Raw genomic sequence first — 27,340 nt, forward strand, 5'->3', positions numbered from 1 at the left:
CCCCCCACACACACACACACAGAAAGCAGCCAAGTCTTGTAGAAAAATACTAACAAATGGAGAATAATGTTAACTCATAGATGTCTTATGGCGCCGCAAGAAATATCCATAATGCAGCCAGTGGACTACGCATGTGGCAGCATGTCAGGGAGCCACATATAGAGGTAATGCTATAGGCTAGGACCACAAAGTGATGCAAGGACATTACAGAACACCACTGACAGGCATAAATCCAAGTGCACTCGGTATACATATCAACAATAAAAATGAGATCAGGATTTCCTGGCTACACAGTGTGGGCTGAGGGATATAAGGAAATATACATTATGTAAAGCCAATGGCAAGCTTAGGACACAGTGTGTGACCTTATAGGGAGACAATTCTCTCCCTCCACCTAGCCTTTGGAAAATATCTGAAGAACAGTGCACAGTTACAGCCAACAAGGTGGTGAGAGTCCTTTGGCATCACATCATATCAAAGACAGGTGGGGATGAAGGGAAAGCTGAACAAAACTCAGAGGCAGTACACTCTGAGGAGTAAAGAAGGGAGGTCAGTGAAGTCAGGAGAGTTGGAATGGAGCAGGGAAGCAGCCAGGCAAGGCTAGGCAGGAGTAGCTGCAATAACATCTGTGCAGTTAATGAAATTGAAGGTGAATAGCTGGGGATCTCTGTGTGTTGTATAGTGGGTGAAGGTTTACTTCATACTGACCTTCTCATTTCAAAGCAGACAGAACAGTGCTAGCCAGTCACCGTTTCTATACTAAGATTCAGTGTATTCAAATGTACAACTGCTTCAAGCCAGGTAGAGCAAGAAATGAAATTGTTTCCTGAATGAATTTAGAAGTTGGAAAGCACTTCAAGTAGAGGTAATTTTTAGTCACTTACCAATCCTTACCTTTTGTAATGAGGGATTTAAAATTGTAGCCAGGTTAAGACTCTCCTGATGTAGGCCAGCTGGCTAATTACCTTCTCATGAACCTTGTTGCCCAATCTTGGGCAATACTCACACTTGGGACATGAGAGAATGAATTAATTTCTGGTGCCAGGTGTGGAAAAGGTTTTCACAAAGGCATTTGGCTGGTAACCTATTGACTCAGTACACTATAGCAACTGTGGAAAACTGCAGGAAGTTGTGGTGACTCACAACTTTCAGCCTACTAGAAATTCTACCCCACGACAGCAACATTCAAAATGTAAAGTTTGAAAGGTAGGAGGCAAGGTACTGGCAGAAGTAAAGCTGTGAGGATGGGGTGTGAGTCATGCTTGGGTAGCTCAGTTGGTAGAGCACTTACCCGCGAAAGGCAAAGGTCCCTAGTTCGAGTCTCGGCCCGGCACACAGTTTTAATCTGCCAGGAAGTTTCATTCAAAATGGAGTCCCAATGGACAGTGGGCAACAGTAGTGGAGACTGCATCAAGGGTGGTGTTAGGGTCAGCACAGCTGAGCAGGGCAACAGCTGATGTGTCACAGATTGCAAGGCCTGAGTAGACATAGGTCCAGTAGATTGAGGCCAGGGCTCTGATCTTGGAATCAACACAATGCAGGTGACTGACTCACCTTGAAGCACCACAATAAGGTGGCAAGAGTGCTTATTGGATATTTATAGGGCGGCAATACTTGGGAATCTGGTGTATTTTTAATATTTTGGAAGCCAAATGGGAACTTTTAAATAGCCATAAAAAAAAGTTCCAGTTGTGACCCTGTTGAAAATCTACATAATACTGATCTTTAAGCTATTTTCTTGAAAGAAAGCATCTGAATACACTGTATTTTTCCTTGCCTTAACAGCAGGGGGGTGGGGGGTTTGCGTGGATCTCCCTTATCCCCAGGCACAGGGAACCTCGTAAGGCACCACATATGCAAAGTTACTTGCAGCAGTTGTAGCTGTAACTCTACGTTGTTAGCTATAAGGTGTTTAAAATGTCAGGAAGTGGTAACATAAGTTCTAAAGAAACATTGTGTATTATGGGCAAATCTTTCAACAGCAACAAGAGAGACCTAAGGAAATTTATTGCATATGTAGATTCTGTGTCGGAATTAATTAAATCAGAAAAATGTAGGATTTTGTTAAAATTCATTAAAGCAAAAAATTCTGGGTTCTGGGTGGATCCAGATTGAGACTGCAAGTATGTGAGAAAACGAGCATATGGGAAGAAGTAAAGTGTGTTTTGGAAGACAACTACACAAGTAAGAGGACAACAGAGTATTACACTTTCAAAATATTTCAGGTGGGACAAGGCCATGGGAAACAAACTTCGATGTGGGCAAATAACAGGGTTACAAGTAAAGAGAACCAGAAAAGTGTCATAGAGGTGGTAGAGTCCTTAGGAAAAGTATGTTTCATACAAAGGTTGAATAACAATAGAATTCAAACAATAGTTAGAAGTCGTGGTGATGAAACTGGGTCAACTGCATCTGTGGAGTTAGCACTACAGGAAGAAAGTGCACTATTGTCAATGAGAGGAAGAAGAATAGTCCCATGCACACAGAAAGAGGATATGAATAAACTGATAAGACTGCATAACGAAAGTAAAGAACTGAAGTGTTTTACATGTGGCTTGCATGGGAATACAGCAAGGAAATGCAGTAGGAGCAGGGCGGGAGAAAGGACGGCAAAACAGATTACAAATTTTTGCTATTGTTATGACAAACCAGGTCACACAGATATGGAATGCATGACATGGGGAAGTGACAGAAACAGCTCACAGCAAGTTAAAAAGGAATTGCACAGAGATCAATGGATTGCATTCACTTTGTGAATGGAGATGCCTGCAATGTAATCTGCCTGGTAACTTTGGGGTACTGTAAATAAACCACACACTATGCTAAGGATTGGCATGAAGGCCCTTGGCATGTATGAAGGAAGCGTAGTGAGCTAGTGTCAAATAGGTCAAGGAAAGTAGTTCAGGGAAACTAAAATGTGACAAAGCCCCACAGTTGGGCATTTTAGGTTTAAAAATTCCTGTAGTCTGGGTAATAGACTGCACCACAGAAAATAGTGTGCTAGTATTACACTGAAGCAGCAAAGAAACTGGTATAGGCACACATAAGCAAATACAGAGATATGTAAACAGGCAGAATATGGCACTGCGGTCGGCAGTGATTATATAAGATAACAAGCGTCTGGCACGGTTGGGAGTGAAGCTGATTCCTGCATGTGGTGCCCCTGCATAGGTATCTGAAATAGGTACTGAACTGAACATCAGCATTCCAGAAGCACTTATGAGTCCAAACAAGATATGTTTAAACAAACGGTTCTTTTTAGAACCTGTTCTGACAGTTATTTCAGTAAATATTGAAGGCATGTCATGACATAAGCAACAGATGCTTCAAGAACTGTGCCGTGAACAGAAGTGTGATGTACTGTGCAAACAAGAAACTCGCAGAGATACCAAGCAAAGACGACCGAAAATACCTGGTTTGCAGCTAGCTGCAGAAATGCCTCATGCTAAATATGGAAGTGCTACTTTCGTCAAGCCTGAAATCCAAGTCTTGAGTGCCTATTGCACACATGACAATAACATTGAGATCATCACCTTGGAACTCAGCAACTGTGTGATAACTTCAGTGTACAAGCCTCCTTCCAAAAAATTCTCCTTTGTTCCTCCTAAAAACTTTGACTCACGGAAAATATCTGTGGTAATAGGGGATTTTTATAGCCACAGCCATACCTGGGGATACACCCAAGAAGATGAAAATGGAGAAGCCGTTATATCTTGGGCGGAAACTAACTCCCTCTCCCTCATTCATGATAGTAAACTTCCTCCATCCTTTGACAGTGGAAGGTGGCAACGAGGGCACAACCGTGACCTCTTATTTGTGAATGAAAATGCAGTGCAACAGTGCCGCAAATCAGTGTGTCATCCCATACCTAACACACAACATAGACCAATAATGTGCCGATTTCTTCCCATCGTAAGACCCCGAGAAATTGGTTTTAGACGAAGGTATAATTTTAAGAAGGCAGATTGGCCAAAACTTTCTAAAATGCTGGACGATAAAGTTCAAACAACTAAGCCTGTGCCTGAAGAGTATGAACACTTTGTTGAGCTGCGAGGCAAGAGGCTGCGAGACAAACTACCTGCAGGGCGTAACTTCAGAAACAGCTACACTGCTTAAGGAGTATTATACCCAATACTCTGAAAACACATTCAGTGAGGAAACCTCCCAAATAGCTAGATCTGTTCTCTCCTCAATCTCCGAGGCAAAGAGAAGACAGTGGGAGAAACTGATGGAAGACTGTGGTATGAGTAGAAATAGTCAAGAGGCCTGGAGGCTTCTAAAATGCTTGAATAATGACCCTTCACAGGCGAATATGCATGCGAATGTCTGAGCTGATCACATTGCACACCAACTCGTACAAAATGGGAAACCATCTTACTCAGCCAGGCCTGGTAAGAAGACATGTGAGAGACGACGTGACCAAGAAACCAATACTCTGCTTCAACCATTTACCCAGACTGAGGTGGATCTCACTCTGAGTAAGTGCAAAAATGGGAAAGCGGCGGGCCTCGATGATATAAGAGTTGAGCAGATAAAGAACTTTGGGCCGATAACAAAAGCATGGCTGAGAGACCTAATGAACAACTGTGTCCAATCCTGCAAGATTCCTAAGAATCTGGAGGAAAGCCAAAGTTGTAGCTATCCGCAAGCCAGACAAGGACCAAAATGATCCTAAAATCTACCGCCCTATATCTCTCCTATGTCATCTGTATAACTCCTTGAAAGACTCATACTACACCAACTAACGGAGAAGATAGAGACAATATACATCCCACAGCAGGCTGGATTTAGACAGGGAAAGAGCTGCACATCTCAAGTGTTGAAACTAACACAGCACATCGAAGATGGTTTTGAAAGGGAAGAGATCACAGGAGCTGTATTTATAGATCTAACAGCAGCTTATGACACAGTTAATCATAGAAGACTTCTAATGAAGCTGTACAAAGCCACTAGAGACTACCAGCTAAACTGTTTCATAAGGAATCTCCTTGAAAATAGAAGATTTTTTGCTGAATTCCAAGGCAAGAGAAGCAGATGGAGATCACAGAAAACCGGATTACCCAGGGAAGTGTGCTTGCTCCAGCTTTGTTTAACATCTACACAAATGATCAACCACTACCTGAAGGAACACAGAGCTTCATCTATGCAGATGATTGTGCTATCACTGCCAAAGCCCGCTGCTTTGAAACTGTTGAAGAGAATCTGTCCAAAGCATTGAGAGAACTGTCAGCTTACTACAGGGAAAACCAGTTGAGACCAAATCCTGGAAAAACACAGACTTGCGCTTTCCATCTTAAAAACCGACAGGCAGCTAGAGCCCTCAAAATCACCTGGGAAGAAACATCACTAGAACACTGTACGTATCCCAAATACCTAGGGGTCACCCTTGACCATGCATTAACATACAAGAGGCACTGCCTAAATACCAAGCAAAAAGTGGCAGACAGGAACAATATCATCAGAAAGCTAACAGGCACAATATGGGGAGCACATGCCAACACTGTGAGAACCTCTTCCCTTGCATTGTGTTACTCTGCTGGAGAATAAGCAAGCCCAGTGTGGTTCAACTGTTGCCATGCCAAAACAGTAGATGTTGCTCTTTATGATACTTGTCGTATCATCACTGGGTGCCTGAAGCCTACTCCTCTGGATAAACTGTACAGCCTCGCGGGAATTGCACCCCCCGACATCCGCCGGGAGGTAGCAGCAAAAAGCAAGAAGAAAAAATCAGAAACTTCTGCAGCTCACCCCCTATATGGCTATCAGCCAGCAAACCCACGACTAAAATCCAGAAAGAGCTTCCTCAGATCTACTGAGGCTCTAGTTGGGGCACCACAGCAATGCCAAATCGAACTATGGCATGCAAGGCTTACCAGTACTGTGGGACGGATTATACCAAGCGAAAGACTACCACCCGGCTACACAGAGAGTTGGAGTACATGGAGATCCCTCAACAGACTACGCTCGGGTGTCACAAAATGTAAGAGCAATCTGACCAAATGGGGTTTCCTAGAGGAGCCGCCACTCTGCGAGTGTGGAGCAAGACAGACGACCTTCCACCTGCTCCAGTGTACCCAATGTCCAGCAACATGCACAACAGAAGATCTGCTACATGCAACGCCAAATGCAATAGAGGTCGCTAACTTCTGGGCGGCAAAAGTGTAAATAATTATCTTGTAAATGTATCTACAAAAACATGTAAATATCGTACATTAGTTTATATATTGTAAATGCTTCTGACATGAATAAATAATAAATAATGGCAGGTTATCAAGATTTGAGTGAGTTAGAACATGGTGTTACAGTCAGTGCATGAGCGATAAGACGCATCTCCGAGGTAGTGATGAAGTGGTGATTTTCCCATTTAATCATTTCACTAGTGTACCATGAATATCAGAAATCTGGTAAAACATCAAATCTATGACATTGCTGTGGCCAGAAAAAGATCCTGGAAGAATGGGACCAAAGACAATTGAAGAGCATCATTCAACATGACAGAAGTGCAACCCGTCCACTTATTGCTGTGTCAGCATGAGAACCAGTCAATGAAACATCATTGATATGGGCTTTCAGAGCTGAAGGCTGACAACTGCACGATGTGAAGCTTTACACCTCACCTGGGCCCATCAACACTGACATTGGACTGTTGATGACTGGAAACATGTTTCCTGGTTGGACAAGTCTCATTTCAAACTGTATCAAGCGCATGGACATGTATGGGCAAGGAGACAACCTCATGAATCCATGGACTGTTCAAGCAAGTGGAGGCTCTGGAATGGTGTTGGGCGTGTGCAGTTGGAGTGATATGGGACTACTGATAGCCTTGATATGACTCTGACAGATTACACTTACAAAAGCATCCTGTCTGATCACCTGCATCCTTTCATGTCTACTGTGCATTCTGATGGTCTTGGGAAATTCCAGTAGGACAATGCGGCACCCCACATATCCAGAATTGCTACAGAATGGCTCTAGGAACACTCTTCTCACTTTAAACACTTTTGCTGGCCACCAAACTCCCTAGACAAGAACATTATTGAGCATATCTGTGGTGGCTTGCAACGTGTGGTTCAGAAGAGATCTGCACCACTCATACTCTTACAGGTTTGTGGACAGCCCTGCAGGGTTCAAGATGTCAGTTTCCTCCAGCACTACTTCAGACATTAGTTGAGTCCATGCCATGTCATGTTGCGGCACTTTTGCGTGCTCACGGGGGCCCTACACAATATTAGGCAGGTGCACGAGTTTCTTTGGCTCTTGTGTAGAGTTGAAGAAGAAATTAAGCTGTAAATAGATATGGGGCCACATTTTTGCTTCTTAAGAGAAAAAGTATTCTTGTAAACTGTACAATTAGAACACATGAAGCATCAAAGCTTTAACCAAAGGGCATCACCAGTGAATCTGTACATACATTAGGTGCAGTGGAAATACATCTAAGTCTGGAAGGTGCCAGAGAAGAAGAACACAAGTTTCATGTATGTGTCAGGACTAGACATCCCATGTGACAGGTTTATTGGTAGATATTTCCTAACACAGCATTAAGCTAAATTAGACTAAGTGGGAAAGGTGTTAAGATTCCAAGGGAAAGACACAACCTTAACAGTGGAGGAGGAACCAAAAGGATATAAGTTCAAGGCCAATTAGAGGAGCCCACTAGGGAAATCGAACGACATGAGGAAAAGATAATGCAATTGAACATGTACAGTGAAGTACTATGAGTTGGTGAAAGGGAAATGGTTATCCCAAAACAGAAAATTGTACATGGGGTGTACATACCAGAGTTGTAAGTGCAATGAATTTGTCAGAGGAAAAAGTGCAATTAAAAATGTCAGGTTAGTGACAGAAGAATTGGCATGAAATTGGAGGCAGTAAGGAAGTCACTGGAAAAGATAGGAAGACGTGGTAGCTCTTTGCAAAAAAACAAATGAGTGTGGATAGCTTCAATGTGGAAGAAAAGAATGCATTAGTAAAAGTTTTCACAGTGTATGGAGATGTATTCCATCTACCAGGTGACAAACTGTCACATACATCCACAAAGGCACACAGAATCCAACAGCACTGGAACATGTGGGGAAGGTAGTGAATGCTAGACCATACAGCATACCATAATTACTGGAAGCTATAGCCCATGGAATACATATTTGTTAGTTCCAAGAAAGAGATGCCAGTGGTAAACAGAAGTGGATAATTGTAGTGGATTACAGACTGTTAAATGACTTCACAGTAAGTGATGCATTCTGTTACCAAGTATCTCCAGTATCTTGCACCAACTAGGACAAGCAAAGTACATCTAGGCACTTAACTTGCAAGTGGACCATCATATACTGACGTATGAGCAGGACAGAGATAAGAGAGCGTCCAGCTCAAACTATTAACATTATGAGTATAAATGAATGCCAGTGGGAGTAAAAGGAGCACCAGGTTGTTTTCAGTGACTGATGAACACAGTTTTGGCAGGTCTGCAAGTGATAAAATGTTTTCTGTGCCTAGATGATATAATGTGTTGCAGAAGAAACCTGCAAGAGCATAATGAGACACTCAGCTTAATTCTTGATAGGTTGTGAGAGCACAAATTACAGCTGCAACTGGATAAGTGTAATTTCTTAAGAAAAGAAGACTTTTTTTTGAGTGATTATATTATGAACCAGGGAATCTCACTGGACGTGACAGAGGTGGAAAAGGTGAGTTCTTTCAGCAGCTAATAACAATGAAGGAATTGAAAAGGTTTTTAGGATTAATTGGATACTACTGATGATTTATTGCAAAGTTTAACAAAATCATAAAGCAGCTTCATGAGCTGCTAGAGAAAGGAGAAGAATATGAATTAGGCAAATGAAAAAAAAAAAAAAAAAAACAATGCTTTCAAGGAACTAATGGAGAAATTGTTTAATCCACCACTACTTCAGTACCCAGATTTTACAAAGCCATTCATAGTGATGACAGACATGAGCGGCCCATCTCTGGGAGTAGCTCTATCCCAAGGCAATGAGGATGACAAAGACTCGCTCATTGCATAGGCATCCAGGTCATTAAATAAGGCACAATCAAACTATAGTACCACAAAGAAACAACTGTTGGCTACTGTATACACAGTGAAACAGTTCTGGCCATGGATGACAGTTTGTGGTGGTAATATACCATAAGTCATTAATTAACATGGATAGTCAGTTTACAGGATCCTAGTTCAAAGCTTCTGAAGTGGAGACTTAGACTTGAAGATTACTATTACAAAATAATCTACTAGCAAATTAGGCTGAATAGGAATGCAAATTCTTTTAGTACAGTACAACTCAGGGAATGTAGTCATACTGATAGGATCAGATGGATGGAAAAGAAAGGCATAATCAAATGAGTGTGCAACAGGCACAGATGAGCACTGAAGCTGAGTGTGACAACAAGGTGGCAGTAAATGCAAATACAGATGTAATCAAAAACGAAATTAGTCAGAAGGAAAGGAAATGCATCATAATCCATTGGGACAAATAGAAAGTATAGAATGCTTAAGAGGTTAAAACAGTATGAGCAATAGAATGAAATGAAATGTGATGTACAAGAATATGTATGGAAATGTCCACCACACCAAAAGAATAAGTTTATGTGGTCATAGACAAAAATGGCACTGGAAAGAACAGACACTGAAAAAAGTGTATTTGAGACGTGTTCAATGGATATAGTGGACCCTTCAGAGGTATCAAGCACAGGAAAGAGATACATGCTGGCATTCCAAGATGATTTATGTAAGTTTACCTTAGCTGTGCTAATAGAAAGGCAAGATGCTGAAACAGTAGCAGAAGTATTTGTGGAACGCATGGATTTAAGATATGTAGTTTTTTGAGTGCTTTTAACTGACCAAGGGTCAAATTTGTTAGTGATCTTTTTAATAGGGTTTGTAAATTTTTGTGGATTATCAGAATATGTACAAAAGCACACTATCCACAGTCAAATGGTGCACTAGAAAGAAGTCACTGTACACTGATAGAGGACTTGATACACTTTGTGACTGGGGATCAAAGTGCATGGGACAATTGGGTACCATATGCAATTTTTGTATTCAACACAACACCACACAGTGGTACAGTTTATACACCTTTTGAATTCATGTATGAAAGATCGGTTAACATAGCACAATATTGCAATGAGAATCAGCTTTGGTAAGTTATGACTGCAAGTCATATGTGAACAGATTGAGAGCTACGATGCAAGGAGCACATGATATAGCAAGAACATTGATAATACAACAGAAAAGGACTAACAAAGAACAGCATGATAAATGACAAAATGCAAAAGAATTCAAAGTGTATGATAAAGTGATGCTGTATGATGAGACAGTAAGACATGGCAGACATAGGAAGCCTCACAGTGGTGAGGGCCATATGGAGTAGTAAGGGTAAACACACAGAATGTAATTATAAAAATGAAAGGAAACAAAGAAATGGAGGGACATGCAAACAGATTAAAATAGCACTTTTAGTTTTAGGTATGGCACAAGTAGGAGGGACACTAGTACTACTAGTGATCACAGCAAGTGCCAACACAGAAAAATTGACAATGGATTCTAAGTTCCAGAAATAGAAAAGTCTTTAGGATTATACTATGATGGAAGTGGAAACATACAGTATCACGTGAAGAATTGAAACACACATAAATTTAAGTGCTATGACTGAGACTTCCAGAAGGCTGAAAAGCATGGCAAATTAGAAGTGCAGAGAGGTATGGACACTCTGAGAGAACTTAATTTAGACTTAATAGATAGTTGCTTACTTGGCACCAAGTGACATTCCATACAGAAAGAACAACAGAATTACAGAAGTTGGTATATCAATTGCCAAGGCACAAGAGAAGAAAGAAGAGGAGCCTGTTTAAATTTTGCTAGCCAGATAAGATACTATTTGGCACCCTAGACATAGCTGATGCTACATATTATAAAGAACACAAAAAAGTTGGTAAATAGAACAGTAAGTATGATAAAGAAAAATGAAAACATGTTAAAATTTGGAATGGAAAAAATATGAACAAATGAAAAATGCCCTAGCTAATGAACAGAAGGGCATATTGCAACCTCACATAAAAAACCCTGTACAAAATGTGAAGTTCCTCAGTTTAATAAGAGATGAACTTAAAGACATGAAGTCCCCTGTTCCTGTAGTTAAATTGTCAGGATATCTCATGTTAATGTTAATCAATATAGATGTATTTATAGGAGAAAGGATATTAGGATACATACTGAATGTTCCCTTAGTAGATAATAACATGTTTCCCTTATATAGCACATTTCCTTTACCAAAAGAAATCCCTCAGGTGAAAGTGAAGTATATTTTCATCTACACAGAAAAAGAGTTTTTACTTATTGATGATGCAAAGAGCCAGTATGGAAAATGGTCAACAAAACAACTAGATTGTTAAGAACTAAGTAAGAACAAAAGGCTTTGCAGACAAACATTTACTCTATTGTCAACATCTGATCAGGAAGAGTCTGAGTCAAGTTGCTTTATGCTATAAGTCTCTGTATAAAGAGAATTACATCTTTAAATCAAAGAACTGGACGCAATTAAATAGTAATGGGTAGTCATTTATGGTTTCTAAAGAGAAAAGTTTGACAGTACTATGTGGGAAACAAGTTCCAAAGGATGTATTACTAGAACAAGTTGGAAAAGTCAGCTTCTACAAAAAATGTTAAGGATATGGAGCAAGAGCATTCATACAGAGAGACTGAATAATATGCACAAATACAACTAAGGATGTAATATCACAAATAGAGTAGGAACTGACTGTGTAGTAAATAAGGAGAATACCAACAGCATGACTCGCCTTCTCCGTTATCTTTTGTGCAGTGGCAGTCTTAACAACATGTGTCATTCTGCAAATTTTGCTATTATGCCACAGTCCCAACATCTCATTTAGTGAGTTTTGATGTAGTAATTGTTTTTACAAAGTTGCCTCTTGCTGATTCTTTGGTACTAATTGGTAAACAGTTTCAGGTGGACATCACTGCTTTGTTTTGGCAAATCCTTTCCTCAATCTATTTTATGTTCAACCAGGAATATTTTGAATAAACTGATGGCATCACCACTGGCAGCCCCCTTGTCTCCCCTGATGCCTAACTTTTTATCAAGCATGTTGAGGAAAGAGCATTTGATCAGTGGTTCTGAAACAACTGTCTTTTGGAGATGTGGATGATACTTTCATAGTGTGGCCCCAAGGAGAAAATAAGTTAATGGAGGTTTTACATCATCTTCATTCAATTTACTATGGACTTAGAGAAAGATAGCTGTCTCCCAATTTTACATGTTTTGGTTTGACAGAAGAGTGACGTCTCTCTGAGACATTCTGTTTATCATAAGCCCACTCACACTGATTTGTATTTAATCTTCGAGTTGCCATCACCCACCACTACCTTGAGTGTGCTGAACACCTTTGTACACAGAGTGCACACTGTGTCAGATGCAGTTAGTCGCCTAAAGAGTCAGTTAGTCACCTAAAGAGTTTGCACATTTAAAGACAATGTTTAGAGACAATGGATACTCCACCCCGCATTATCAGCTAAAACCAAGAACTGGAAAATGGGTAAAGAGGAGAATGTGCCAGCAAAGTCTCTAGCTTTTCTTCCCTTTGTTGTAAATATTTTCTTCAAAATTGCAAGAATCCTTCGTAATTTTCAGGTGAAAGTGATTTTCCACCCACCACTAAGATTCCGGACTTGCTGGGATCAGTGAAAGATAATATGTTATTGGGGAAGGCGGAAATTACAAAATATCTTGCCCATGTGGTACAGCCTATATAGGACAAACAACACACACAGTAGAAGAATGCTGCAGAAAACATAAACGCTGCACTCACCCTTTGCAACTCAACAAGTCTGCAACTGCAGAACATTGTATCTTCAATGGACATTCAATGGAGGATGACAAAATATTAATTTTGGCCACAGCAACATTTTTTTGAGACTCCATTGTAAAAGAATCCATTGAAATGCGCACCATGGAAAATCTAATGATCCCTGACACTAACTACCATCTGAATAATGTGTGGAATCACATCATCTCTGAGATTTGCTCCAGACGAAGACACCAGAATGCACTGATGGCTGCGATGTGCGGCAATGCTGACGACAACTGATCTTCGCAGATCCGCCAGTGAGAGTGCTACTGCTGGTTGGTGTGGTCCATCTGTCACCATGACACTGACACATTTGAAGCAGTACTCTCAGAACGATATAAAGTGCAGAGTGGAGAACATCTGTCAGTCTTCGATGGCTCACCTGAAGATGAGATGATCAGCTCTTAGAACATTTAATTCACCAGGAAAATTTTTAGTTTCACATCAGATGCCTTTACAGGGAGAAGCTGGGCTCACATGAAAGAAATTTTGACAAGTTGTGTGGTAAGAAAGCAGAACTTTCAAGTTCTTTAAGTTTTTTCAATGAGATGTCAGGACCATAGCATAATACCAAAATTTGCCAAAGTGACACATTTTATTAAGACTGTCACTGCAAGGAAGATACTGAAGAAGGCCTGTCATGCTATTGTTGAGAAGAGAATTTGCTATATGAGACAAAGGTTGGATACCATTTCAGAAGAACTGTTCCACCTACAGGGTGTTACAAAAAAGTAGGGCCAAACTTTCAGGAAACATTCCTCACACACAAATAAGGAAAAGATGTTATGTGGACATGTGTCCGGAAATGCTTAATTTCCATATTAGAGCTCATTTTAGTTTCATCAGTATGTACTGTACTTCCTCGATTCACCGCGCGTTGGCCCAATTGAAGGAAGGTAATGTGGACTTCGGTGCTTGTGTTGACATGCGACTCATTGCTCTACAGTACTTGCATCAAGCACATCAGTACATAGCATCAACAGGTTAGAGTTCATCACGAACGTGGTTTTGCAGACAGTGCAATGTTTACAAATGCGGAGTTGGCAGATGCCCATTTGATGTATGGATTAGCATGGGGCAATAGCCATTGCGCAGTACATTTGTATCGAGACAGATTTCCAGAACAAAGGTGTCCCGACATGAAGACGTTCGAAGCAATTGATCGGCATCTTAGGGAGCGCGGAACATTCCAGCCTATGACTGGGGAAGACCTAGAACGATGAGGACACCTGCAATAGATGAGGCAATTCTTCGTGCAGTTAATGATAACCCTAATGTCAGCGTCAGAGAAGTTGCTACTGTTGACCACGTCACTGTATGGAGAGTGCTACGGGAGAACCAGTTGTTTCCGTAAAATGTACAGTATGTGCAGGCACTATTAGCAGCTGATTGGCCTCCACGGGTACACTTCTGCGAATGGTTCATCCAACAATGTGTCAATCTTCATTTCATTGCAAATGTTCTCTTTACGGATGAGGCTTCATTCCAACGTGATCAAATTGTAAATTTTCACAATCAACATGTGTGGGCTGACAAGAATCTGCACACAATTGTGCAATCATGTCATCGACACAGATTTTCTGTGAACGTTTGGCCAGGCATTGTTGGTGATGTCTTGATTGGGCCCCATGTTCTTCCACCTATGCTCAATGGAGCATGTTATCATGATTTCATACTGGGTACTCTACCTGTGCTGCTAGAACATGTACATTTACGAGTACAACACAACATGTGGTTCATGCACGATGGAGCTCCTGCACATTTCAGTCGAAGTGTTCATATGCTTCTCAACAGCAGATTCAGTGATCGATGGATTGGTAGAGGCAGACCAATTCCATGGCCTCCAAGCTCTCCTGACCTCAGCCCTTTTGACTTTCATTTATGGGGCATTTGAAAGCTCTCGTCTACGCAACCCCAGTACCAAATGTATTGTGGACGGCTGTGATACAATACGCCATTCTCCAGAGCTGCATCAGCGCACCATGGATTCCATGCGATGGAGGGTGGATGCATGTATCCTCACTAATGGAGGACATTTTGAACATTCCTGTAACAAAGTGTTTGAAGTCACGCTGGTACGTTCAGTACTGTGTGTTTCCATTCCATGATTAATGTGATTTGAAGAGAAGTAATAAAATGAGCTCTAACACGGAAAGTAAGCATTTCCGGACACATGTCCACATAACATATTTTCTTTCTTTGTGTGTGAGGAATGTTTCCTGAAAGTTTGGCCATACCTTTTTGTAACACCCTGTATATCTGAAGGTTGCAGCCCTTCTGTCTCCTGTATCACAGGATTGGGTTGATGGAGTGACTTCAGCCTAGTTTGATTGGATAAAGAAGTATGCAAGCTCTTGGCAGATGCCAAAATTTTATCATTTGTTCCACAACAGCTGTCACCACAGGGAAAAACTGCACGATGTTCCACTGTCAACTTCTCAGAGAAGAACTGTGATGATGTGATGCTGTCTGTATTGGGTAAAGGACTCAATTTTTCACGTACACCTCATGCACTACCTCTGGTAAGTTTTGTGAGGAGCACTGAAGAAGCTGTATGACACTTTCCTATGGATGCTGCCAAACAAATAAGAAGGGGAACTTGCCGGGCTATTTTGAAAGCTCCTCCTCAATGCAGTAATATAACCTCTGAAGAAAGGGCTGCACTATGCAACCTCCAAGAGGATCTGGACATAGTGGTGCTGAAGGCTGATGACGGTAACTCAACTGGTTTGTTACCTCATTGTTTGTATTTGGAGAAGATCAATAGCCTACTTTGAGATGCTATATACAGGAATACTGATCAAGACCCTAAAGCAAGATGCAAGGGAAGATGTGTACACTCCTGTATTGTTCCTCATTACCTCCAACGACCAAAGGGCAGTTTACCGCCAAGAGTGCATACAACACAAAGATGGTCTTTCTTTACTGCCTATAGTGAGGCACTTATATCAGTGTTTCTTAAACCAACTGTTTTTTGGAGGTATGTGAATGATACTTTCATTATGTGGCTCCATGAAGAAGATAAGTTAATAGAGTTTCTATGATGTCTGTTCAAAAATTTCTGAAACATTTGTAATGTTACATCAGTGGTGTTATGGAGCAAAATGTGGTTAGCATACCTGAACACACCTGTGTTTAATGTGCTCAAAGTTTCATTGTTGTGTGTCTGTCAGTTATTGCTCAGTGCTGTACTGAATAGAATGTTGTGTAGCACAGTTTGCGAATTTTGAGATGGCAGAATTAGAGGAGCAGAGCATGAATTTTGTGTGAAACTCAAGAGAACCTCTCTAGAGACAAACCAAATGATGCAGGAAGCCTGCAGTGATGAGTGCTTAAGGTGTACTCAGTGTTACAAATGATTCACACGGTTTAAAAATGATCCTCATTCAGAATGCCACTTGACATCTACCGATGACACTCATGTCATGGACGTAAATGAAACTATGTATGCCAATTGAAGACTGACTGTCCAAAAGATTGCAGAAGAATGTAACATTTCAGCTGGATCATGTTGAAATCCTCATGTAGCATCTTGGAATCGTCTTGCATCAAAGTCATCCCATGGCTCATGAGTCAAAACCAGAAAGATCTTCACCTCACAATCTGTGAAGAGCTTTTGGATCATGCAAATGAGGATGAGATGTTTCTTAAGAGAATCATAAATGGTGATGAGACATGGGTTGACGGTTATGATATTGAGACCAAGGTTCAGTCTTCACAATGGGTCCAGAAATGTTCTCTAACACCAAAAGAAGCTCATCAGCTCAGGTGACATGTCAAACCCATGCTGGTAGTTTTGTTTGACTTTGAAGGATTAGTTCATCTTGAATTCATGCCACAGGGTCAAATTGTTAATCAAAGGCACTATCTGGACATGTTATGACATCTGCAAAAAAATGTTACAAGGAAAGAGCCTGAAATATGGCAAGACAAATCATGGTTCTTGCATCATGATAATGCGCCTGCACTTTCATCCCTGTTGGTGTTTGACTACAGCACAAAAAATGAAGTCATTGTGCTGCCTCATCCTTCGTACTCTCCAGATTGGGCCCCTGTTGTCTTTTCTATTTCCAAAATTGAAAACCCCGTTGAAAGGATGAAGATTTGCAATGACAGACAAGATAAAAGAAAATTCGCAGTCAGCACTTCGTGCAATCCAGCAAGAGGCATACCGAGACTGCTTCCGGAAGTGGAAATGGCTTTGGGAGTGGTGTATCAATTGTAGAGGAAAATATTTCAGAGGAGACCATGCATAATACGTAAATGGCAAGCGTAAAAAAATTGTGTGGGCAAAGTTCCAGAATGTTTTAAACAGACCTCATAATCATATTAACTCCATTCATGAGAACATTTGATATACTATTGAATTACAGGATAGTTGCCTCCCATAATTGGATGTTTTGGTTCAACAGAAGAGTGACTGGGAAATGGATAAGAGGAAAATGTGCCAACGAAGTCCCTAACTTTTTCTTCCCTTTCTTGGAAACATTTCCTTCAAAATTGCAAGAATTCTTAGTAATTTTCAGGTAAAAGTGATTTTCCACCCACTATCTAAGATTTCAGACCTGCTGGGATCCGTGAAAGATAATTTGTTATTGGAGAGGGCTGGAATTTACAAAATACCTTCCCAATGTGCCAATGTGATATGGTCTACATAGGGCAAACCACAAGCACAATGCAAGAACCCACATAGAATATAAAATTTGCAACCAGAGAAAGTCTGCAATAGTGAAACATTGCATCTCCAATGGACATTCAATGGAATATGTCAAAACATCAATTTTTGCTGCAGCAACATCTTTTTGGGACTCCATTACAAAATAACACATTGAAATACACACCACGGAAAATCTAATGAACCATGACAGTGGCTACTAGCTGGATAATGCATGAAATCCCATCATCTTTGAGATTTGCTCCAGACAAAGATTCCAGAATACTCCGATGGCTGCAGTGAGTGGCTACGCTGAAGGCAGCTGATCGTCGCAGTTCCACCAATGAGGGCACTGCCGCTGGGTGGTGTGGTCTATCTGTCATCATGACTCTGACAAATGCGTGGCGATATTCTCAACACTCTATATAGCGTGGAGTGGAGAATATCTTCATAAATCTTCAGTGGCTCACCTGAAGATGACTGCCAGGCATCCAGTAAAAATATGGTGGAGTGAAGCTTATGATGACTGGATGTAATCCCACAATCAATTCAAACATTTGTAATTATATCAAATGGAACCATATGGAAAGAAATGTAACAAAAATATATGTAAATGTCTAAAAATAAATGGTTTCTGAATTGAGGACTACCAATTATCCAGGAAGTGGAGGTGTCATATCCACATAAAACAGCCAAGTCTTGTAGAAAAATAGTGACAGATGGAGAATTCTGTTACATCTTAGAAGACTTAGGGTGGGACAAGGAAAAGTAACAGGGCAATCAGTGGGCCAGCCAGGCACCAGCATGTCCAGCAGTCACACATAGTACTAGTGCTAGAAGCTATGAACACAGAGTGATTCAAGGACATTACATAGTACCATTGATAAGCAAAGCTCCAAGTGTACTCAGTACACATATCGTCAAAAGCTTGTTTGGGTATCTTACACCTGTAATTCAGTTCAAGTACTTTTGCAACATAGACCTTTCTTTCTGTCCTTTTCTTTTATTAGTATAATTGTGGCATTGTGAAATACATGTTATTTCATTATAAAAATACCCTATCAGGTACAACTTCATGACCTATAATAGTTATTGGTATGAGGCAATTCACAACATCTTTATTTCAATGGCTAGCCTGACAGACATCTATCTTTAAAAGGTAGATGGCTAAGTTTATAATACAGAAACAACTTACTGGTAAAACTCCACTCTGCTGCATAATTTGACAATTAAGTGGATATGCCGACAGCTGGAAAAGAGCATTTGCAGCAGCACGGCAAACAGCCTGGTTCTTTGATACCAAGTAATTGACAATCACAGGGATACACCCGAGCCGGCCAATTTCATATCTGTTAGCATCCACTGCAGAGACATTAGCAATTGCTTGTGCCAGATTTTCACGGAAAATGTCTTCTTCCTATAATGAGAGACATAAACTGGTAAAGTAGCAAGAGAACAAATAAAACTGATGTAGTAAAATGATTAACTATATAAAAATCATGTTACAAAAATAGGTTTCACCTAGCAACTTCCTCCATGTTTGAAATTGTCAAACCAATCAAAAACATTCACTGCTGATTAGAAAGTAATTAAAAATGAAGTAAAATATTCTCAAGTCAGTCTACATCTACATGGTGTCCAGGAAAGGACTCCCTGATTTCAAAATTAAATATCTTGAAAACAAAGATCGATAGAGGAATGCAGTAAACGGTATGTTTATTGTGAAAGCTGTAAGAAGTTTATACAGCAGTTTGACATAATAGTTACAAAAGCTGCTAACAGATGGTGCTGTAATCACCATACGTAATGCCTAGTATAAATAGTGATCCGAAGCCCAGAGCGATCAACTCCACTATTGAAACATGAAAGGAGGTTAGCGTACTGAAGGAAGAGATTAAAACCATGTACTCCATTGAACAACATGTTTTTCTTATGCTAGAGTACCACAGGTTAGAAGAGAGTCCTACGGCAACAAGGCAAAGTTTTCAAGCATGATTTAATGTTCCAAAAGGAATCGATGCGAAAACCATTTGTACACTCTTCGCAAAATTTCAACGAACAGGCAGCGTAACTGATGATCTAGTGGGGCATGTTGGCCACAAGCAAACCGCAGTTACGCCTGAAAATATTGCCACAGTTTCTGGAATTATTCAGCGAAATCCAATGTCATCCGTCCGTAGAATTGCATCTGAGACTGGTTTGAAGCATTCCAGCACGCAGAAAATACTGAGAAAGAGCCTACACATGTTTCCATTCAAAATTCAAATGCACCAGGCCATACCCATATGAGCTGTGCAACAAAGGGTTGCCTTTGCTAATCAGATGCTCACAGTGACTTATAGTGAAGGATTTGATGTTGGCTGCATCTTGTTTACAGATGAAGCACACTTCCACCTGAATGGATACATGAATAAGCATAGCTGGCGATTTTGGGATTCCGAAAAGCCATATTGGTGTGAAGCAAAACCCCTGTATTCTCCTAAAGTTACTGTGTGGGCTGCAGTATGCAGCAGAGGCATTATTGGCCCTTTTTTCATTCAAGAAACGGTCACTGGTGCACGTTACATTGCAATTTTGGAACAATTTGTCGCCACACAGCAAGCGTTAGAGGATCGACCAGGTACTGAATGGTTTATGCAAGATGGAGCCCGAACACATTGGACCGAACAAGTGTTTCGCTTTCTTGAGGAATACTTCGGGAATCATTGCTTTGGAATATCCGAAATTTACTGGTGCAGTCATGGATTGGCCTCCATATTCGCTAGATTTGACTCCCTGTGACATTTTTTTGTGGGGCACAGTAAAAGACATGGTCTACCCAAAGCATCCCGCCATGCTGGACGAGCTTGAATCGGCGATCTCTGTGGCATGTGAATCCATTTCTGTTGAGACACTACGAAATGTGATGGAGAATTTCATTCTTCGTTTGCGACACCTCTGTAGTGCCAATCATGAACATTTTGAAAACATTGTGATGTGATTGATTGCAAAGATTGTTTTCATATGATTATTTCACTTATGTATGCTGATATGAGCTGTACAGAGTACAGCGCCATCTGTTAGCAGCTTTTGTAACTATTATTTCAAACTGCTGTATAAACTTCTTACAGCTTTCACAATAAACATACCGTTTACTGCATTCCTCTATCGATCTTTGTTTTCGAGATATTTAATTTTGAAATCAGGGAGCCCTTTTCTGGACACCCTGTACATGCATAGTATGCAACCACTGTGAAGTGCATGGCAGAAGGTACGTCCCACTGTTCCATTAGGATATCATCTCATTCCATTTGTGTTTGGGTCATAGGAAGAATGACTGCTTAAATATCTCTATACACACAGTAATTTCTCTAATCTTGCCTTCATGGCACCTGTGAAAGTGATACTCTAGAGGCAATAGTATGTGCCTAGTTTCCTCGCTTAATACTAATTCTTGAAATTTTGTAAATATCTTATCCCAGGATATCTGGTGCCACTTCAGTTTTTCTGCATTTCTGCTAGTCTCTCCTCTTGGCTGACAAACCCGTATTTTAAAACTTATTCATCCAGTGGTGCCAGGAGAACACACATATAAAAAGGTATTGAGATTTGCAAGGCTGCACAGCTGTGGCTCCTTCTTCTAGCAGAAAGGTTGAAGGGGAAGGAAGAGAGGTGAACAAATAACACATTTTGCAGTGTGGACCAATGCGAAATGGGAAAAATGAGGTTCTGGAAGGTACAGACAGGGATGTGGAGTCATGCTGGCTTCAATGGCATAGCAAGCTGCACTAGTTTTTTCGGCTATGGATCCATGACACGAACAGCCTGATCCAAGTGATCCCACAGTTTCTTGATTGTGTTTAAATCCGGGAAGTTTGGTATCCAGCGGAGTACAGAAAACTCATCTGGTGCTCTTCGAACCATGCACATACACTGCTAGCTATGTTGCATTCTCCTGCTGGTAGATGCCATCAGGCTGAGGAAACTGAATGTAGGGGTGGACATGGCCCCGAAGGAGAGACACGTCCTTGTATTGACCCATTATGCCTTCCAGAATGAGGAGATCACCCAAGGGTTGGCACAAATACATTCCTCAGAAAATAACATATTTTTGAACTGCCCTTTAAAGGTGTCAGTGGATCATTTATGTAGGTTACAAACAAGAATGGACCCAACAGTGATCCCTGTGGCACTCCACAAGCTATGTCTGCCCATTATAACAATATTTTCATGCCTCAGGTACAGTTTGTTAATGAGACGCTCTGCTTCCTGTTATGGAGGTAAGAGCCCGTCCTTGCCATTAATGCTATAATACTTTAGTTTGCTAAGTATAATTTTGTGATCCAATCAATGGCATTAGCAAGGTGAAAGAATATAACAACAGGATAGTTTTTCTTGTTTAGCTCTGCTAGTACTTCATTTGTGAGGTCTTGTGTTCATTTTTATGTGGAGAATTCTTTGTAAAAGCCAAACTGAGAGGCGGTCAACAAGTTCTGCTTCATTAAATGAGTCAGTATTCTGCTATAGGCCACTTTCTCAAACACTTTTTGAAAGTGTGGAAGGAGTGATACAGGCCTGTAATTAATGGTAATTTGCTTATCTCCAGTTTTGTAGATGGGTATTACTACAGCATATTTAAGTCTGTCAGCAAATATGTCCCTAGTCATTCGTCACTTGGCTGGCAAAATAGCTTAAAGGTAATCCCACAAAGTCAGTACAATATTTTAATATTCTGCTAGGAACACCAGCTGAAGTACTACCTTTTAGTTACCTGATGAGTTCTGTAATCTCCTTAAGAGATATATTTTTGAAACTAATGTCTATTAGTGGTGTATGCAGTGTCTGCACAAATAAATCTAGCACATCTATATTTGCTTGTTTATTACTGAGTGCAGTGCTTGCAGCCACCGTGAGGCCAATGATTTTCAAATGTCATCATTTCTGCTACAGCTGTTTTCTGGGGCACACTTTCAATTGGATTACTAGTTTTGCATGTTTCTTGGTTAACAATGTTCCAAGTGGGTTTTGCCTTAATCTTGGAGTATTTTAATTTTTTGAGCATGGTACATGAGTTTTGATTTGTGTAGTGTCAAGAGTGGAGGATTTGACAAAACAGGTGATTTGACAAAACAGGTGGTAATTGAGTTGCCAATCTTGACTACTGCTTGGTCTCTAATTACCTACAGCTTTTTCTTCAGAACTCAAGATACTTTCATCCCACCACTTATCCTTGCATCTGTTGAATTTTGGCCTTATTTGTTTCATGGGAAAACAAGACTGAATGTGCCGTAGAAATATGTTTGCAAAGAGTTAAATTTTCTATCAACTTTGGTTTATAAATCTCCCTCTCCCTCCAGCATTCTTCCCATAATTTCTCTCTAAACACTGTCATCAAGTTGCTGTTTATATTTCTGTGATGCAATACCTTTCTTCTACGATCTATATTTAACTGGTCAGTAAATTCTTGTCAGATGAATAAGGTCACCTCAGTGATTACAATATAATTGGAAACATACATACTAACGAACTGAGGTTTTCTTTAAAGTTTTTTGTTACGTCTGGTGGTGAGCATGATGGCTGATATGGGAATACCAATTGTAAGTTCAAGAACAGCCTTGATACTGAGTCTTGCTCATATAATCACATAGTTCTGTCTTAGTGGGGGAGTTTCTTGGCTTTGGAAATTAATACACCATTTACTGTTACCCCTCCTTCCAATATACAGTTACATTTCCTCCAAACATCTGGCTGCTGTCAGTTTCAGATTTTAGCCAATTTTATGTTCCTAGTATTATGTGAGCTCCACCAGTTTTAGGTGTGCTTCAAACTCTGGGCAGTTGATCACTAGGATTTTAATCATTTCATCTGTGTGAAGGTGGAGGGAGGGAGTATTTTGCAATGATACTGTGGGCTGTGGGACCTGGTAGTGTCAGCTGAAGGAAACAGCTCAAACATGTTGGTAAGGCTATGAGTAGAGTATGGGTAAGTGTAGGGGTAATGTTAGCACAGTACCCCAAGTCCACCCTGCCCCCCCTCCCCCCCCCCCCTCCCCCACCAGCCATGTACAAGACTCCTAAACCTACCTCTGACTTGGCACTGACAATATAGTTATTCCAGAATGAGAATGAGGTCCCGAGTTCGAGTCTCGGTCGGGCACACAGTTTTAATCTGCCAGGAAGTTTAATATACACTCCTGGAAATTGAAATAAGAACACCGTGAATTCATTGTCCCAGGAAGGGGAAACTTTATTGACACATTCCTGGGGTCAGATACATCACATGATCACACTGACAGAACCACAGGCACATAGACACAGGCAACAGAGCATGCACAATGTCGGCACTAGTACAGTGTATATCCACCTTTCGCAGCAATGCAGGCTGCTATTCTCCCATGGAGACGATCGTAGAGATGCTGGATGTAGTCCTGTGGAACGGCTTGCCATGCAATTTCCACCTGGCGCCTCAGTTGGACCAGCGATCGTGCTGGACGTGCAGACCGCGTGAGAAGACGCTTCATCCAGTCCCAAACATGCTCAATGGGGCACAGATCCGGAGATCTTGTTGGCCAGGGTAGTAGACTTACACCTTCTACAGCACGTTGGGTGGCACGTGATACATGCGGACGTGCATTCTCCTGTTGGAACAGCAAGTTCCCTTGCCGGTCTAGGAATGGTAGAACGATGGGTTCGATGACGGTTTGGATGTACCGTGTACTATTCAGTGTCCCCTCGACGATCACCAGAGGTGTACGGCCAGTGTAGGAGATCGCTCCCCACACCATGATGCCGAGTATTGGCCCTGTGTGCCTCGGTCGTATGCAGTCCTGATTGTGGCGCTCACCTGCACGGCGCCAAACACGCATAAGACCATCATTGGCACCAAGGCAGAAGCGACTCTCATCGCTGAAGACGACACGTCTCCATTCGTCCCTCCATTCACGCCTGTCGCGACACCACTGGAGGCGGGCTGCACGATGTTGGGGCGTGAGCGGAAGACGGCCTAACGGTGTGCGGGACCGTAGCCCAGCTTCATGGAGACGGTTGCGAATGGTCCTCGCCGATACCCCAGGAGCAACAGTGTCCCTAATTTGCTGGGAAGTGGCGGTGCGGTCCCCTGCGGCACTGCGTAGGATCCTACGGTCTTGGCGTGCATCCGTGAGTCGCTGAAGTCCGGTCCCAGGTCAACGGGCACGTGCACCTTCCGCCGACCACTGGCGACAACATCGATGTACTGTGGAGACCTCACGCCCCAAGTGTTGAGCAATTCGGCGGTACGTCCACCCGGCCTCCCGCATGCCCACTATACGCCCTCGCTCAAAGTCCGTCAACTGCACATACGGTTCACGTCCACGCTGTCGCGGCATGCTACCAGTGTTAAAGACTGCGATGGAGCTCCGTATGCCACGGCAAACTGGCTGACACTGACGGCGGCGGTGCACAAATGCTGCGCAGCTAGCGCCATTCGACGGCCAACACCGCGGTTCCTGGTGTGTCCGCTGTGCCGTGCGTGTGATCATTGCTTGTACAGCCCTCTCGCAGTCTCCGGAGCAAGTATGGTGCGTCTGACACACCAGTGTCAATGTGTTCTTTTTTCCATTTCCAGGAGTGTAGTTATTGATTAGTTACTGCCCTTGTAAGTCCTGGAGAGGAGACAGTGTCCATGGGAAAGGATAGCAGTTGAGATGCTTTTGGTATGTGACTCTTGGCAGTTCACTCAGCACACCTACTCAAAGATGCTTCCAATCACTTGACAGCAATCTGAGCAATACCCAGGAGTCAGTAACAGACTTTCTGAACAAACTTCTAACAGTGGAATGTTATGGCAAATGCAGCCAATATACACTGCTATTGAAGGGGTAAACTAAGTGGAACACTATAGAATAGTTATAATTTACAAAAACTGGTCAACAAGTTCATCAATGTGAATGTATTGCACTAGTGAGTACCTACAGCAATTATAAGAAAACAATGTTCCAAACAATATATTTCTTCTAAACTTTATAGAATACACAACAGCATCTTACAACTGTCAGTTTTCTATGAAATAAGTGCATTATCCACAAAAATTGTAAACTACCAAACATTCTTAAAGTATACTTTGACTATCTAGTCGCCCACAACAACTGTGGACCTTGCCAAGGTGGGGCACCTGGAGTTCCTCAATTATAAAAACAGCAATAGGCCTACCTTAGGTACAACCACAATGTGGCCTTGTAACATCAGCCAACATGACCTTGCTTTATTGGTATTGTGAATGGCTGAAAGCAAGAGTAAATTACAATTGTGTTTTACACTCAGGGCATGCAGCTCTTCTGTATGGTGACAATGTTGTCCTCTTGGGTAAAATATTCTAGAAGTAAAATAGGCCCCCATTCAGATCTCTGGGTTATGTTATCAGGAAAAATAATACTGACATTCTGCAGGTCATATCATGGAATGTTAGGTCCCTTAATCCGTTAGGGAGATTAGAGATTTTAAAAAGGAAACTGGCTAGACTGTAGTTAATGGGTATTAGTGAAGTATGGTGTCAAGAAGAATGGAACATTTTGTCAGGTGAGTACATGGTTATAAATACAAAATCAAACACAGGTAATGCAGGTGAAAGTCTAATAATGAATAAGAAAACAGGAATGCGGGTACAATACTATGAACAGCATAGTGAACACATTATCATAGCCAAGACAGACACAAAGCAAATACCCATGACAGTACCACATGTTTATATGCCAACTACCTCTATAGATGATGAAGATATTGAAACACTGTATTATGAGATAAACAAAATTATTCAGATAGTTAAGTGACAGGAAAGTTTAATTGTGATGGGTGAGTGGAATTCAGTAGTAGGAAGAGGAAGAGAAGGAAAAAATATCAGCAGAATATCGAATGGGAAAGGAATGAAAAAGGAAGTTGTGTGGTAGAACTTTGCTTAGTTTAGTCATCGTTAACACTTGGTTTAAGAATAAGAAAAGAAAACAGTACATTGGCAAGAGACCTGGGGACACTGGAAGGTCTCAGATTTGTTGTATAATGGCAAGGCAAAGATTTCATGACCATATTTTAAATTGTAAGAATTTACAGGGTCTTATGTGAACTGTCAGAATAATTTATTGGTTATGAACTCTAATTAAAACTTAAGAAATTGGGTAAACCAGTACTAAGTAAAATAGGAAAAGGTGTAAGGAATATACAGAGAGGCTGTACATGGGAAATGCACATGACAACAGGGGAAGATGAAGATCCAATTGTAAATATGATACTACAAGAAGATGTAAATAAAATAGAAAGAAACTTCCACATGGGAAAAATATATTAAAAACAAAGATTCCAAGACTTACCAAGCGGGAAAGCGCCGGTAGATAGGCACAATGAATAAAACACACAAACACACACACAGAATTTCGAGCTTTCGCAACCGGCGGCTGCTTCGTCAGGAAAGAGGGAAGGAAAAGGAAAGATGAAAGGATGTGGGTTTTAAGGGAGAGGGTAAGGAGTCATTCCAATCCCAGGAGCGGAAAGACTTACCTTAGGGGGAAAAAAGAATAGGTATATACTCGCGCACACACACATATCCATCCATACATACACAGACACAAGCAGACATATTTAAAGGCAAAGAGTAAGGGCAGCGCAAGTGTGGAGGCAAAGATGTTGTTGAAAGACAGGTGAGGTATGAGTGGCGGCAACTTGAAATTAGTGGATATTGAGGCTTGGTGGATAACGAGAAGAGAGGATATATTGAAGGGCAAGTTCCCATCTCCAGAGTTCGGATAGGTTGGTGTTGGTAGGAAGTATCCAGATAACTCGGATGGTGTAACACTGTGCCAAG

At 41.3% G+C, this 27,340-nt stretch overlaps 1 protein-coding gene across 2 annotated transcripts in view; it reads right to left on the reverse strand.

Annotated features, from left to right (window-relative positions):
* LOC126272592 (armadillo repeat-containing protein gudu-like) overlaps positions 1-27,340 on the reverse strand; it is a 188,934-nt gene that overhangs the window by 7,216 nt on the left and 154,378 nt on the right. For both annotated transcript variants that reach the window (XM_049975522.1, XM_049975521.1), the window contains one exon: positions 18,726-18,947. In XM_049975522.1, the coding sequence (XP_049831479.1) occupies positions 18,726-18,947 (222 nt within the window). The remainder of the gene's footprint in view (positions 1-18,725; positions 18,948-27,340) is intronic.

The sequence above is a fragment of the Schistocerca gregaria genome, chromosome 5 (assembly GCF_023897955.1).
Source record: "Schistocerca gregaria isolate iqSchGreg1 chromosome 5, iqSchGreg1.2, whole genome shotgun sequence".
Taxonomy (NCBI): Eukaryota; Metazoa; Arthropoda; class Insecta; order Orthoptera; family Acrididae; genus Schistocerca; species Schistocerca gregaria.